At 39.0% G+C, this 13,007-nt stretch overlaps 1 protein-coding gene across 1 annotated transcript in view; it reads left to right on the forward strand.

Moving 5' to 3' along the window:
• Window positions 1-737: 737 nt before the first annotated feature.
• The window catches only part of LOC100741807 (eye-specific diacylglycerol kinase), a 52,468-nt gene continuing 40,198 nt past the window's right edge, over window positions 738-13,007 (forward strand). The window contains exon 1 of the mRNA XM_012391838.3: window positions 738-4,974. Within this exon, the coding sequence (XP_012247261.1) occupies window positions 3,893-4,974 (1,082 nt within the window). The 5' untranslated portion in view covers window positions 738-3,892. The remainder of the gene's footprint in view (window positions 4,975-13,007) is intronic.

Here is a 13,007-nt window from a genome sequence, read left to right on the forward strand (position 1 = left end):
GTTAACTTTCAGTAAAAATAAACTTCATGACATTAACGTACCGTGCGTTTTTATTTTTTCTCTTCGATTTCCTAATTTTTAATGTCGAATGTTGTCGATCGTTAAACCTGTTAAACCTGCGATCCAACTCAACAACACAAAGCCACGTGGTTCGTATAGTCCGATAAAAGCAAAATTAAGATAAAGACCTTTGACTCTTCCATTAAATTACTCAACCCTTCCGTGATACAAATCCCGTCAGATTACCGCGGAAGCTCGCGGAAGGTGATTAAAAACCTGTTGTGACTGAGTACTTGGTTCCGGGAGCGAAACGAGCGGATCAAATATTCACCGTCCACAAGCATGTTGTATCGCGACGAAAAAGAAGAAAACGGGAGAGAAACGGGAGGAAAGAGCCTAAAAAGACGCGGACGACGAGCACAGCGTGGAAATATCTGTAAAAGCAGAGAAGATAGAAGAGAGGAGGCTTCACACGTGTCTGCCCTTCCTACGTCACACATTTCCCCGATAGTCAGCCACGTAGCGCAATCTCCAATTCGTCGTTCGTGCCATCGGCGTTCCTCATTCGCGTGTTCGTGTACACGAGCACAGACGGAATCTGTCGGAGGGCGCATGTCTGACCGACGATGGCTAGGAGGGTGCGAGCAAGAGGGTAACACAAGGGTTGGACGGAGACGAGAGCCCAGTGTTAACCCCCACTTTACCTCTCGTAGCATCCGCCACTGCCGAGCCCTGGTCACTAGTCTGATCAGTCTATCCTGTCTCGCGACACGTTGCGCGTAACTCGTTCCTTTCGTTCCTTTTTCTCGCCGCGAACGCATTTTCACTTTTTCTCGCCCCTTTATCGAAAACCGATCGCGTTACCGACCGACCGAACGAACGAATTCAAACTGATCGTGGATCAATTTGATCTTTTTTTCCAGACAGAACACGTTGCAGTCGCGAGTACGTAGCGTGACCGCGTGCACGCTTCTTCACTCGGCCCGCGCTGATTCAACATCGTGTTCCATCCGATTCAAAGAATTGTTACATCGGCGATGTTCGAGTAGTTATAGAGAGAGGGCGAGAGAGATAGAGACAGACAGACAGAGAGAGAGAGAGAGGGTCGTTTGGAAAAGACAGGACTGTCGAGATACATGGAGCCAGTTTTGGGTTTCGAGCTTGTTTTTGCCAGGAGAAAATACTTGGATAAAGGTAGATCACGAGATTTATCGTTTGACAAGTCGCAACAAGGTGATCTTCTCGATCGTTGAATCAAGATCTCGCAAGGTTTTAACTGCTCGATCGTTCGGATCTTTATAGTGTGTATTGTACTTTCTCAGCTGGAAAGGAAAAATAATAGAAACATTGTTTTTCGAGACGATACTCAGGTTTGATGTCGAGGAGCGAGCGACGCGAGCATTAAATATAAGAGAATCGTAACGATGGCTGGAGGTTGGCGAACCGGTAAATCGGGGAACCTGGCGAAACCGAGATAATTTAGGGCAATATCTTAGCGTCCTTCGGATCGACATAGTCCGGAGTAATTCGTATACGCGGCCCAATACCGTTATATGGGATTTCAATCCACGATATCACCGCAACGTCGCCGATAAATTAAGTTACAGGGCTGGAAAGCCAGCCTACCGATCGATGCTGCTAGTCACTCGAGAGGAGAGAGTCTCGACAAGCGTGGGAGAGGGTCAACCGGAGAGAAAGTGAGGCAAAAGCTCGTTCGGCGAAGCTGTTTGACGACCTCACGTGTATCGGGGTTCGCCGAGGTCGTCGACGGTTCTTGCCGGACGGTGACGCGTGACCTTCAACTATGGTTCACGCGTCGATGACCAATGTGCTGCTCGTCGCCGGTCCATCAACCCGAGAATCACTCGTCCACTTCCTCTGTCAAACCTCTCTAGAGAAGATCGAAGATTCGATGTTTAACCGAAGTAATCGAGGATAAACGTAATAACCGAGTATAACGTTGGCGTAACAGAACAATTAAAAAGTAATCCCAGCATGGACATTGACGTTCCAAGCGTTTAATCGAAATAAACGTCGTGATATTGAGACGCTAATTCGCATTTAATACGCGATGAAGTTTCAATGATGTTTCGGCAAATGGAGCGTTTGTGGGATGATCGATGGTAACGAGACGTCCAACGTTCATTTACCAAGGGTCGAGCATCGCTAAAGATTGATTATCGGTGTAATATCGCTCTTCGATTCGGGGCTGTGTCTCTACGATTAACTCGTTCGATGATTCAAGGCGTTACACGGAAGAGAACAATATACACAAAGACAGGTATATTGGATTAGCGAAGGATAAACGTCCATCATTGAAGGATTTATAAGGTGTGTCGAGAATTGTATTCGTCACGGTGTTAAACGTTGAGCGACGATATTGTTATTGATACTTTGTTGGCGTCGAGAGGTATAAGTTAAGACGGTAGGATCTACGAGTGACTGGGATGAATGGAGTTGTGGAGGTAACTTGATTCTGACCACGTTGTCGTGGAAATTACTTCAAAAGTATTTTTAATACGGTTAACGTATACAGACATTTTACCTGTCCCTCTAACGTTTGAAGAAAATTAAGAACCGTAAGAAATTGTTGAAAACTATGCAAATTTGGTTAATTACGTTCGCAAAGTAAGGAGACGTTGTTGTTTGCACGTGTTTAAGCGACTCGAATGGGGATGAGATAGCAGCAAGATGAACTACTAAGAGGAACAACCTTGAATAAAGTTAATTTTGCCGCACATCGGAGATGGTGCGTTTAATTTGAGACGGTATGATCGCTGGAAGCGGTGATGAGGAAATCCCGTCGGACGAGGAAAGGAGTTTAAATTGCAAATGCTGCGCCGCCGGATCGACGGTTGTCGTTTCCACGTGGCATCGGACCCGTTCTCCACCGAAATGTAATTTTAGCGAATAGATCAATCGTCGAAGGGGGGTCGTGTGAAAGACCTTGCGTCTATATGCAGTTCTTCAAGACCATGGACGTTAATTAATCGAGCATTTATTCGCCGAATCAAGGTTACAGTGACTTTAAATAACTCATTGTCAGTCGTTATAAACAATTCGTATCGAACAGGACATACATCATACGTAATCGACATCTTCTTTTTCCTCAAATAAGATGGGAAGATTCACTGCGAATAGTGAAGTGAAAAATAATTTACCAGAGACGATCAAACGTTTTGAAGAAACATTTTCAGAAGATAGCGTTACTACGATCAGACCAGTGATTGCTATGAAAAATTGTTTTGGAAACTGAATCAGTGTACGATAAAGAAAAACTGGGCAGACAATCGTTTCTCTTAAAACAATTGTTGTGTATATACCTGGTGACCGCGATACTCGAGATTTGTAAGCACAAGACAATCAACCATGTCGATCTTACATCTTTCAATCTTGCATGGATGGAGGATGAAATAGCTTGAAACTTTCTTCACCTTTAAACGATCACAGTAAAGCATTGAAACTAGTGTATACGAGACATTCAACGCGAAGAAAACAGCCTTTCGGTTAGCTTCGGAGAAGTACACACAAGATTCGTAAAACTGTAAAGAAGGATCTCAGAGGCATAAGAGCTAAACACGGACGTCGACGTAACTTATGATGGGCTGCAGACCGGCAGCAAAGTCGAAGGTGGCGGAAGGGTGCGGTCGCGGGCAGCTCCAGGCAGCTTCCTCGTCGCCGAGGTGTAACGAGGTGATCATCGAGCTTCCCAGCGAGACGACGATCGTTCAGAAGCGAGAGGATCGGGGTTCGAGCGCGGCCGCCGGGACGGAGGAAGAAGAGGAGGAGGAAGAACTGGCGAAAGAACGAGGTTCGTCGTGTTGGTCGTCGAGATTCGAGCTGTCGTTCTCCGCGAACGAGTCAAGTTTCAGCAGATAGCTGCCAAGTGAGAATGCAGAGGCTGCGTTCGACCTTCAAGAGGTCGCGCACCCCGACGGGAGCGGAAATGAAGTCGCAGTCGAGTCTCGAAGTACCGAAGCAAGTCAGGTCGGCCTCCTTCGACGAGATCCAATTGGAAGCTAAACGACAGGACGATGCGAGGGACGGCAGATCGACCAGGACCACGTCCTCCTCGTCGTCCTCGTGTTCACCGGCGAGGTCCCAAGATTCGTCGCGTGGAAGACGATCCGCGACGCTCAGGGTGCCGCAACTGCACAGCGGCCAAAGGTCCAAGAGTTTCGACGTGGCTGAACGGAGCTATGGATCTTCCTCCAGTCAACAATCTCTTGGCAGCGTTCGACGTCCGGAGACACCGACGATTCAGGTCTCTGGATGCTACCACTGTATCTGCGTGGAAGAATATAAAAATCTTTATCTTAGTAGAGACGAGGATGATCCCTCGTCGAGAGAAGATCTCGATGACGAAGCAGATGTAGTAGACGACACTTCGGAGGACGAAGACTCCGAATTAGTGGATAAGAGCGAAGCTAGTCCAGAAATTAGAGTCACGTTAACGACGTTCACCGAGAAAGAGCCAGATGTTACCGATGTGGTGTCCGAAACGACGGTACCACCCGATACAGTGGTCCCTGAGGTCGTTCCTAAGGTGGTACAAGATGAAATGTCCGATATCAGCGAGGTCAGAGGCGGTCTATTTCCGGGCAGGGAACGTAGGAGGTCGATCTCCTCTCCGAAACTTGCTCGACAAGAAGCTCTAACGTCGTACCCTCTGGAGCTTCCGACGGTGGTTAGCTCGACCGAGGACGAGGAAGAATCGACCCACGATCTTAGCTCGAGCAAATGCAAGTTCGTCGTCAGAGATATCTTTTTGACCGTTCCGGAGTTGAAAAGGGATCGCGCTGCATCCGTGGACTCCTGCTTCAATAACAAGAATGGACATGGCGAGGATGCCGATACGTTGACCGTTCCACAGCAAAATATACGGTCGAAGAGCGTCGATATCGTTCTGCCTACCGAGGCGCAGACGAGGTACACGGCTCTGCTGCCTGACACCGAGGCTCGACCTCCAAGAGGGTGGGTACGTCTGGTGAATGTAACAAGTCCCTTGTTCCGTATACTTGAATACCGTATCATCGATGTTTCTGTATCTCTGTATTTTTAGTTTTATCATTGTCGTCCTCACGCTTCACTTTTCTTTCTTATTCGGCCTCTCTTCTGTTAGCTGTATGTGTTTGTCAAACTGTTCTTGTTGTTGCGCCGTCAGTACACGGTGATTACATCGGGTATTGCAAGAATCGAAACGCTAACATTTAACGCGCAGAATGATTATTTCGTTTTTGTAGCTTTCAGAACTCGAGATGAAAATGAGAAATGCTTGCGTCATGATTTCGACGAGATGTAGCAATCTGCACGTTTGCTTCAATGTGTGATTAATTGTAACACGTTCCGAATAGAAGTATCTTTTATTGTTAGTAACGACATTGTTAACCGACGGAGCATACTAAACACGAATCTATTATAACAAATATGCTATTGCTTTTACATCTTCGATATTACTATCGTTTACATAAACAACTGTTCCCTGTAATTGATCGGTGACGTATTTAGTTGTGTAATGAGTTCTATTATTCTTTGTAAATGATGGGTTTAAGTAATTGATCATTACCTCAAAGTATTTGTTCTTTTATCGAGAAGTTTGTGTATTTATATTATAAATTCTTTGAATTATCTAATGATTATTCATCAAATATTGGTCGTACCAAATTTCACAAATTGGAAAACATTGCAACGATATATTTCAATATTAACCGTGCAGTAAATATTCCAATAATCTCAAATATTGTAAATCCGAACTTTATCATCAAACGATACAATCAAAAACATTATTTATTTATATTATATGTCATATGTTTGGCTAGAATAACCAACGCGAATAACAATTTTATAATATTCCTTAAAATAAAACGAAAGGCGAACGAACTTATTACGTAACGTAATACCTTGCTTTATTTTATACAATCGTTAGTTATCTTTCTACTTTTATGGAACTTTTACCACGGCAAAGCCATTATTTTAAACTCGATTCTCCGGGAAAACCCATATATTACTTATAAAATAAACTATCAGCTTTCATTTCCGGACATACTCTACCATTACGTTATTTATAGAGAAGAGCTTAGGAAAAAGAGAAACACATTGCAAGAACTTTTAAGGGCAATTTCAATCCACTACACCTGACAGAGGATTTAAAGTGTTTAAAGTTCTGCTCCATATATTCTCGTTAAATTCTATTAAACCTAGCAATCATGTCAAAATTAATACCTATTACAGCACAACATTGGAAACTGCTATTTTTATTTACGTAAGACGAAAAGCAAGAGGAAAGAAAGAAAGAATTGCGGTATAAAATTCCTCGATTCCGTCTTTTCTCTCGCGCAGTTTACGCGAGCAGTTTAATCGAAGGCAATTTAATTTTACCGCCTGTACGTTTACGGCCCGATGTCCACGTCTTTTGTTGCTTCGAGCTTCGATCAGGCTTTTCTATTTCGGGAAGATTAAGACGTCAACGATTCAAGAGAGAGAGAAGTTGATTAGAACTCCGACGTGTTTAATTGAACCATATGGTTCATTGTGGTCGCTGCTGCGACTTGCTAGAACGTCGAGCTTCTCGGTTCGAAATTCGTCCTTTGTGGAAGCCAAACGATGTCGGATAACGAGATTTTTCACTAGATTACCGTACAAGTTCTGTGAGAAATCCCATCAGAAATCAGACACGGCTGAAAAATTCAATTTTTGCAATTACTTAATAATACACGTAACTTGTTTGTCTTTTTCTATTCTTAATTCAACACGATAAATCGCTTTCACGATATCAGACGTTTATTTTCGTAGAAATTAGCAGGTAATTTAGTTAAACGAAGTGACAGAGCGATTATCAAATTTATCGAGCGACGAACATTCGAAGATTCTAGCAATTTAAACGAATTCTGTGCGAGAAGAAAGTAAAGTAGCTGGCTAATTATTATTGCTTTATTCTTATCGAACGTCGTTGCCTTGGTGCATTTACTTCCAATTATAAATCGCCTAACCCCTTCATTACGGACGATTTAAATACGTAAATAGACGACCTATTTGCAGTGTCGCGAAAAATCACTGTCAGACCTTGTTATTTCGACGTAATAACAGCAGTTCTAATAAGGGTACGTTTCTCTAAGAACAAGTTTCTCTTTGTTAGATTACGTGAACAGATTTCTTGAAATCTTCTCCACGCAACAATCCGCTATTGTCTACTTATTCGTAAACTGTTGTTTGCTTCGAAAGACGATAATAGCATTATGAAATGCGTAAGTTTTGTTTATGATTCCTGTTGATTCGAAGGAATTTTGTTTTCTCGGAGCACCACTTGCAAATATTTGTCATTTATCGAAGAACTCACTCGTATGGTAATATATTAATGCAAAACAAATATCTGCCAGATATTAAAGACGGATAAAAGATAAAAATTCGCTTCGATGAAATTTATGATTGAAATTTCGCTTGTGTGCGTAAATGGCTCGGGTTGCCTACGAAGAGTTAACATATCTTGATAAAAAAGACGTTAAAGTTAGAATTGTTTTTTAACGTATAATTCACCAAAAAAAAAAAAAAAAAAGGAAGATATATAGGAAACTTAAATACAAATAAAATAAAAATATTAATGACAAAGAAGGTACAGTTATTTGAAGTTATTGAAATTATTCGTCGAATGCAGCGAGCATAGAGAAGAAAAATGCACGCGAATCGACTCATAATTTCGCTTAATGACAATTTTCAAAGGGTAGAAAGGCCAGTTATTGTGCATTTCCTTTACTGTCTTCTTGGACAGAAAGTTTTTATTCGATCGTAATTCTCTTTCTCTCAGTCCTATTCAGCAGAACTCGAACAATTTTTCACCGTATCGCGATGGAAGAAACGAAAAGGAAGATCAAACTAAAAAATGAAACCAGAAATCGCAACAATCACTTCTCACCAGTCCAAAGTTAGATCGGCGGAGGTGAAGGAGTTAAGAGAACGTTTAAACTCCGTTAAACAACATAAATCATTTCGATCTCTAAATATTTATTCGTTTCGGTCCGTAAATTGTTTGCTCCACAAGCTCATCGAAAGCGTTTCTCCGCTGTTCGAATTTATCAATGACGATAACGACACCCATTGAGGGACTAAACGGTAGTGAAATAATGCATAAAGCTTGCGTATACAAAACGGTACTGAAAGATGTGAAGAAGAAAAAAGAAAAGAAAATATACTCATCGATATCTTCTTTCTTTTCTCAAGTCGTGGTTCTAACATAAGTATAAAATTCTATAAAAAGTAGACAATCTCTCTAGAGTTTGGCACAGCTTCCACTTTTCGGATAAAAAGAGCTTTCCCGTAAATTTTTTTTTTTTTTTTTTAGAAATAAGAACGTTACGACTATAATTTTTATTTTGAAATATAATTAATTACAGTGTCAATAGTGTAGTAAAAAATAATATCTTGTAGAAAATATTGATTTACTTATATATTGGCCTTTATCAACGTTATACATTGTATTGTATATGTTAATACAGTGGATCTTAAAACTAATATTAAAATTAAAATTTTTTATTTTTATACGTAATTTTTAATTTTTATACGTTTATACTTTAGATGTAAAGTATGAGATATGATAGAATTTGATTAGGGACGTGCAAAATTGGACAGTCAAATTTATGAAAGTCACTGCTATAACTTTATTTTATTAAATTCATTTTTTGTATAATAAAATATTCGGTTATATTACTGGTTTCTATAATAAATTACGAAACAGAAATTAATTAGTTTTTACCCTCTTTTTTTTGGTGAATATAATCTATTTTTGGAGAAGAAAAGGATTGAACGTTCTTTATCACAGCAACATATAAAAATATGTAAGACAACGTACAAGAATCGAAAATTTTATAATTGCGAGACTCATCGTAGATAATTTATAATTGTTAAACGTACAATGAAAATTTTCATGATTTAACAAAGAATAATGTTTACCATAACGTCGTAACTTGAATTTTCTCAAATTTCATATAACTGTAGTACGTATCGAAGTAAGAGAAGAAAGGTTAAAAAAAAATTTAATAATACGCGTTGATTAAAAAAGCTTGCAAACAAAATGTTAACCCGACATTGGTACTCGATAAGTTAAAGAACCAAACTAGATCGAAGTACGTCAGAGGACTTTTTCAGTGAGGTTGGGTTCTTCAACTTTCAAAACTTCACACCGCCTCGTTTGAATCAAAATTGACGAAACGGTAAAGTTCCGCGGAAGAAGAGAAGTCTTGGCAAAACTTAATCTGTATCTTTGGAAACACGATCTAGGGGCAGAGACTGATTACGATACGATTGCCTGTGATTTGATTACACTGAGACCCGTCGATTTCTTATTGGCCCATTAGAAACTCGTTAACTTGCAAAACTTAACTCGCATTTAGAAACGAGCGTTTGACGCCAGAACTATCAAACCAGTCGAAACAAACAATTCGTGATTTTTCGTTCAAATCTTAGATATACGAACCAGCTCAGAAGTTTTACGGTATCCTTTGAGTAAGCATTTGATGTTGACTTTGAATTTTAATTTGCCTGAATCTCTTCTGTAAATTGTTAATATATTAGCAATTTTGTTTATCGTATAAAGTATTAGTCGAATCAATCGAAACAAACAATTCGTGATTTTTCGTTCAAATCTTAGATATACGAACCAGCTCAGAAGTTTTACGGTATCCTTTGAGAGAACATTTGACGCTGACTTTGAATTTTAAATTGCATGAATTCTTTCCTGATTGCCTGAAAATAATATGTTGTAAATGTGTACTTTATTTATCGTATAAAGTATTAAATTATAAATGAAATTATTGCAACATATTTTACCAGTCCTGTTTCTCCTTCTCAATTTTAAAGTGAACTTAATAGCAGTATTAATGCTTTCTTTAGCGAGTTTTTATAGGTAGATGTACAATAATAGCACCTTTTTTGGGGGGAATGTAACAATTTCTTGTAATACGTACGGATAAAAAGTTTGTCTCTCTTCTTTCGTAGGAGTAGGAAACAGCTTTTGAAGGCTGCGATTCAAAACCTTTCTTCTCCTACGGTTCACAAAAATATTCCGTCATGGAATTTCGACTGCGTCCAGGAATAGATATTAACTCGACGATTTTCGATTCGTAATCTGTTCCCCTATCCCGTATTTTGATCAGGCAAATAGCCTGAAGACATTTTTTTTTATTTTTTTCATTTATGCGACAAGTAACGATCGATCGCGAAGAAATGGGAAGAGAGGAGGCTGTGATTGAAACGAGATTTTTCGCTGGCTGAGAGAGAAAGAGAGAGAGAGAGAGAGAGAGAGAGAGAGAGAGAGGAAAATGCAGTGGCAGTTTCACGCCCTCGATCGAGCTATTTCTGGCTCGCTTCTTGGATAACGAACATTCGCAATCGAATTACGAACGCCAGGAATTAGCAGGAGAATGCGATACTTGCGTTCCGCTCGTCTCCTCCGCGAGCAAAAGTGCCATTCTACCAGGGAAAAACGTTTGCCCTTGTAATTAAAGAGGCAGAACGAATCGTAAAGGATATTTTGGCGTTTAATTAATGCTCCGGATTCATCTCTACGCGTGCAAAAGTTGTTCGATAGTTGCTGTTTGTTCTTGATGATACGTAAAAACGTCACCCTTCCTCGAAACAGTGGTTGCTCGTTGCGAGGATAAAATCGTCGTCGATCTGAATTTTAGTTCTCATGTTTTTTGAAAATTTTGCTGCTGTTAAGTGGAATTCTTGTTACTAAGTTTGAACGAGCAGTAAATGACTGGAGCGCCAGGAAAATAAAAAGAAGACGACTCCTTTTGAGGAAAGGATTTTCATAGAAATTTCATGTATATATGCCGATGTGTCTTTACAATACACGGCTTAGTCAACGTACACTATACTAGTGTATATTTGCTTAATTTAACGTATATTGCGATGTACATTACATTAAAAAAAAACCATCGTTATTCCAACATGCATTCTCACGAATGTCGAAATGTGTGCTTTAAAGAAATATCAGCCGTTCAAAGTCGGTAAACGTAGCGATATGAATATTTATTTATTCATTGACTCATTGACAGAATAATTTACTTCAACTTTGACAAGTATTACATTGTAACTATATCGTACTATAGTCATATAGGAATATTATAGCCTAAGCATAGATGAGTATATCATTAAGTATACGACGAATGAATAATACACGAATAAATAAATTTAACTCACTCACATTTTCTTTATACATGTGGGTATACCATTTGAGCGTATATGTTTTGCGAATCCATAAAAGCGATGAACGTTGAAAGTCAATAACGTTCGAGTGATAAATGGCACCTATACATAGTGGAATTAACAGAAAAAATTTTTTTCGTTTCTATTGGAAAATTTCCCTTGTGGCACTTACATCGTTTATCACGTTCTCGATTAATCTATAGGTACTCGATTTATGAGGGAATTAGAGTCGAAGGTAGAGTTCCATCAATTTCTGTGCGTTCAACTGTTTGGCTCATTAAATAGGAAGTAAAAGCGGCGTGCATTCTTCGATGAAAAATATATCTATCCATCGCATGAGAACTTTACTTTACCCTTTAATCGATACTTTCGGTTTACTTCCTTTTGGTGTTTGTCGTTTAATTGATTCTTTCGGTTTCATTTTTCACGCGATGCAGCTTCTACGATTCTCTTTTCATGGTAGGCTATTAGAGCAGGGAGGTTTAGTATTTTTGAGGTGGAAATGATGTCGATTTGTTACATCGACGTAGAAAAAATATAGGATTTGTCGTAATTAAAGATGTAAACAATTTGTCAATTGTTTTTTACACTGTGAAAACTCTGTATGTAAACAATGGCTGAACCATTATCTTCTTGTTTATCGCTTGAAATAAAAGACAAACTAGTTGAGTCTAATCTATTTATCCCTTGTAGAAATAAATTGAATTCGATGACGAAAACTCATTAAATGAATATTGTGGTGTTCTTTTCGCAGAAGAAGTTGCTATTTTATATTCTCGACACGCGTACGAAAGGAGAAAAGAATAAAGATTGGTCTTCCATTTTTCGAACGTCTCCAAAAATATCTCGGAAAAAGCTATTGTAACAACGAACTATATTCAAAGTATTTTAAATTAATATAAAGTTTAGAACTTAATTTAAATTAAATTATACATAAACCAAGTTTGTGTAAGCTGAAACACGATTCGAGAAGAAATTCATGCTTAGAAAGCTTAATAAATTCCATATCAATATATCTATTTTTAATGGAAAATATCAACCTTAGACGAAAGTCAAAGATTAAGTTTAGAATCTTGGTGATATTGAAGTTTCATCGATTTCTTTATGGTCCGCTTTTCAATACGCGGTTTGACGCTGTGTATTACAAACTGTCGATACATACCAAACCGTTTTTCACGTCGCAGAGGTCTTTGCAGCGAACTCGTCAATCGACCCGCCAAACACGTTTTGTCAATAAGGTAAAATTTTCAAGCAGTTACCCGCTGTCATGGATTTCCGCGTTCGTCTACCCTTCTCCAGGATTATTGATCCAAATCGCTGAACGAAAAGGTTGGGATATGTTAAAAAGATGAAAAGAAAGTATCGAATGAATGAGACTTTGAAAGTTTCATGATATTTTTCGTGATAAATGTCGTGCGAGATTACAGTGATTCATGAAAGTATTTTACTATAGAAAACGTATATATATTGTGTGGGTTATATGAAAAATTCTGAAATTGCATTAGCATGTAACGAGACGCGGGTTGGCGTGATTACATTGGTAAAATTTGAAACCAATTTGAAGGTATACGTAGATATATTAGGTTGTCCGGAAAGTTTCTTTCGTTTTTTTAGGAAACGATGGATAAACAATATTTTCCGTTTTATATTATTTTATCTAATTACGTACGATCCATTTTGTTCCATCGAAATAAAGATCGCAACGTTCGACAGATTAGGTTTCATGTTTGTATAAAGACGCATCGTTGTAAAAGACTGGTCTGTAAAAGAAAGATACTTTTCGGAAAATCTAATATATAAAAGTT

Source organism: Bombus impatiens, unplaced genomic scaffold, assembly GCF_000188095.3.
Source record: "Bombus impatiens unplaced genomic scaffold, BIMP_2.2 scf_0049, whole genome shotgun sequence".
Taxonomy (NCBI): domain Eukaryota; kingdom Metazoa; phylum Arthropoda; class Insecta; order Hymenoptera; family Apidae; genus Bombus; species Bombus impatiens.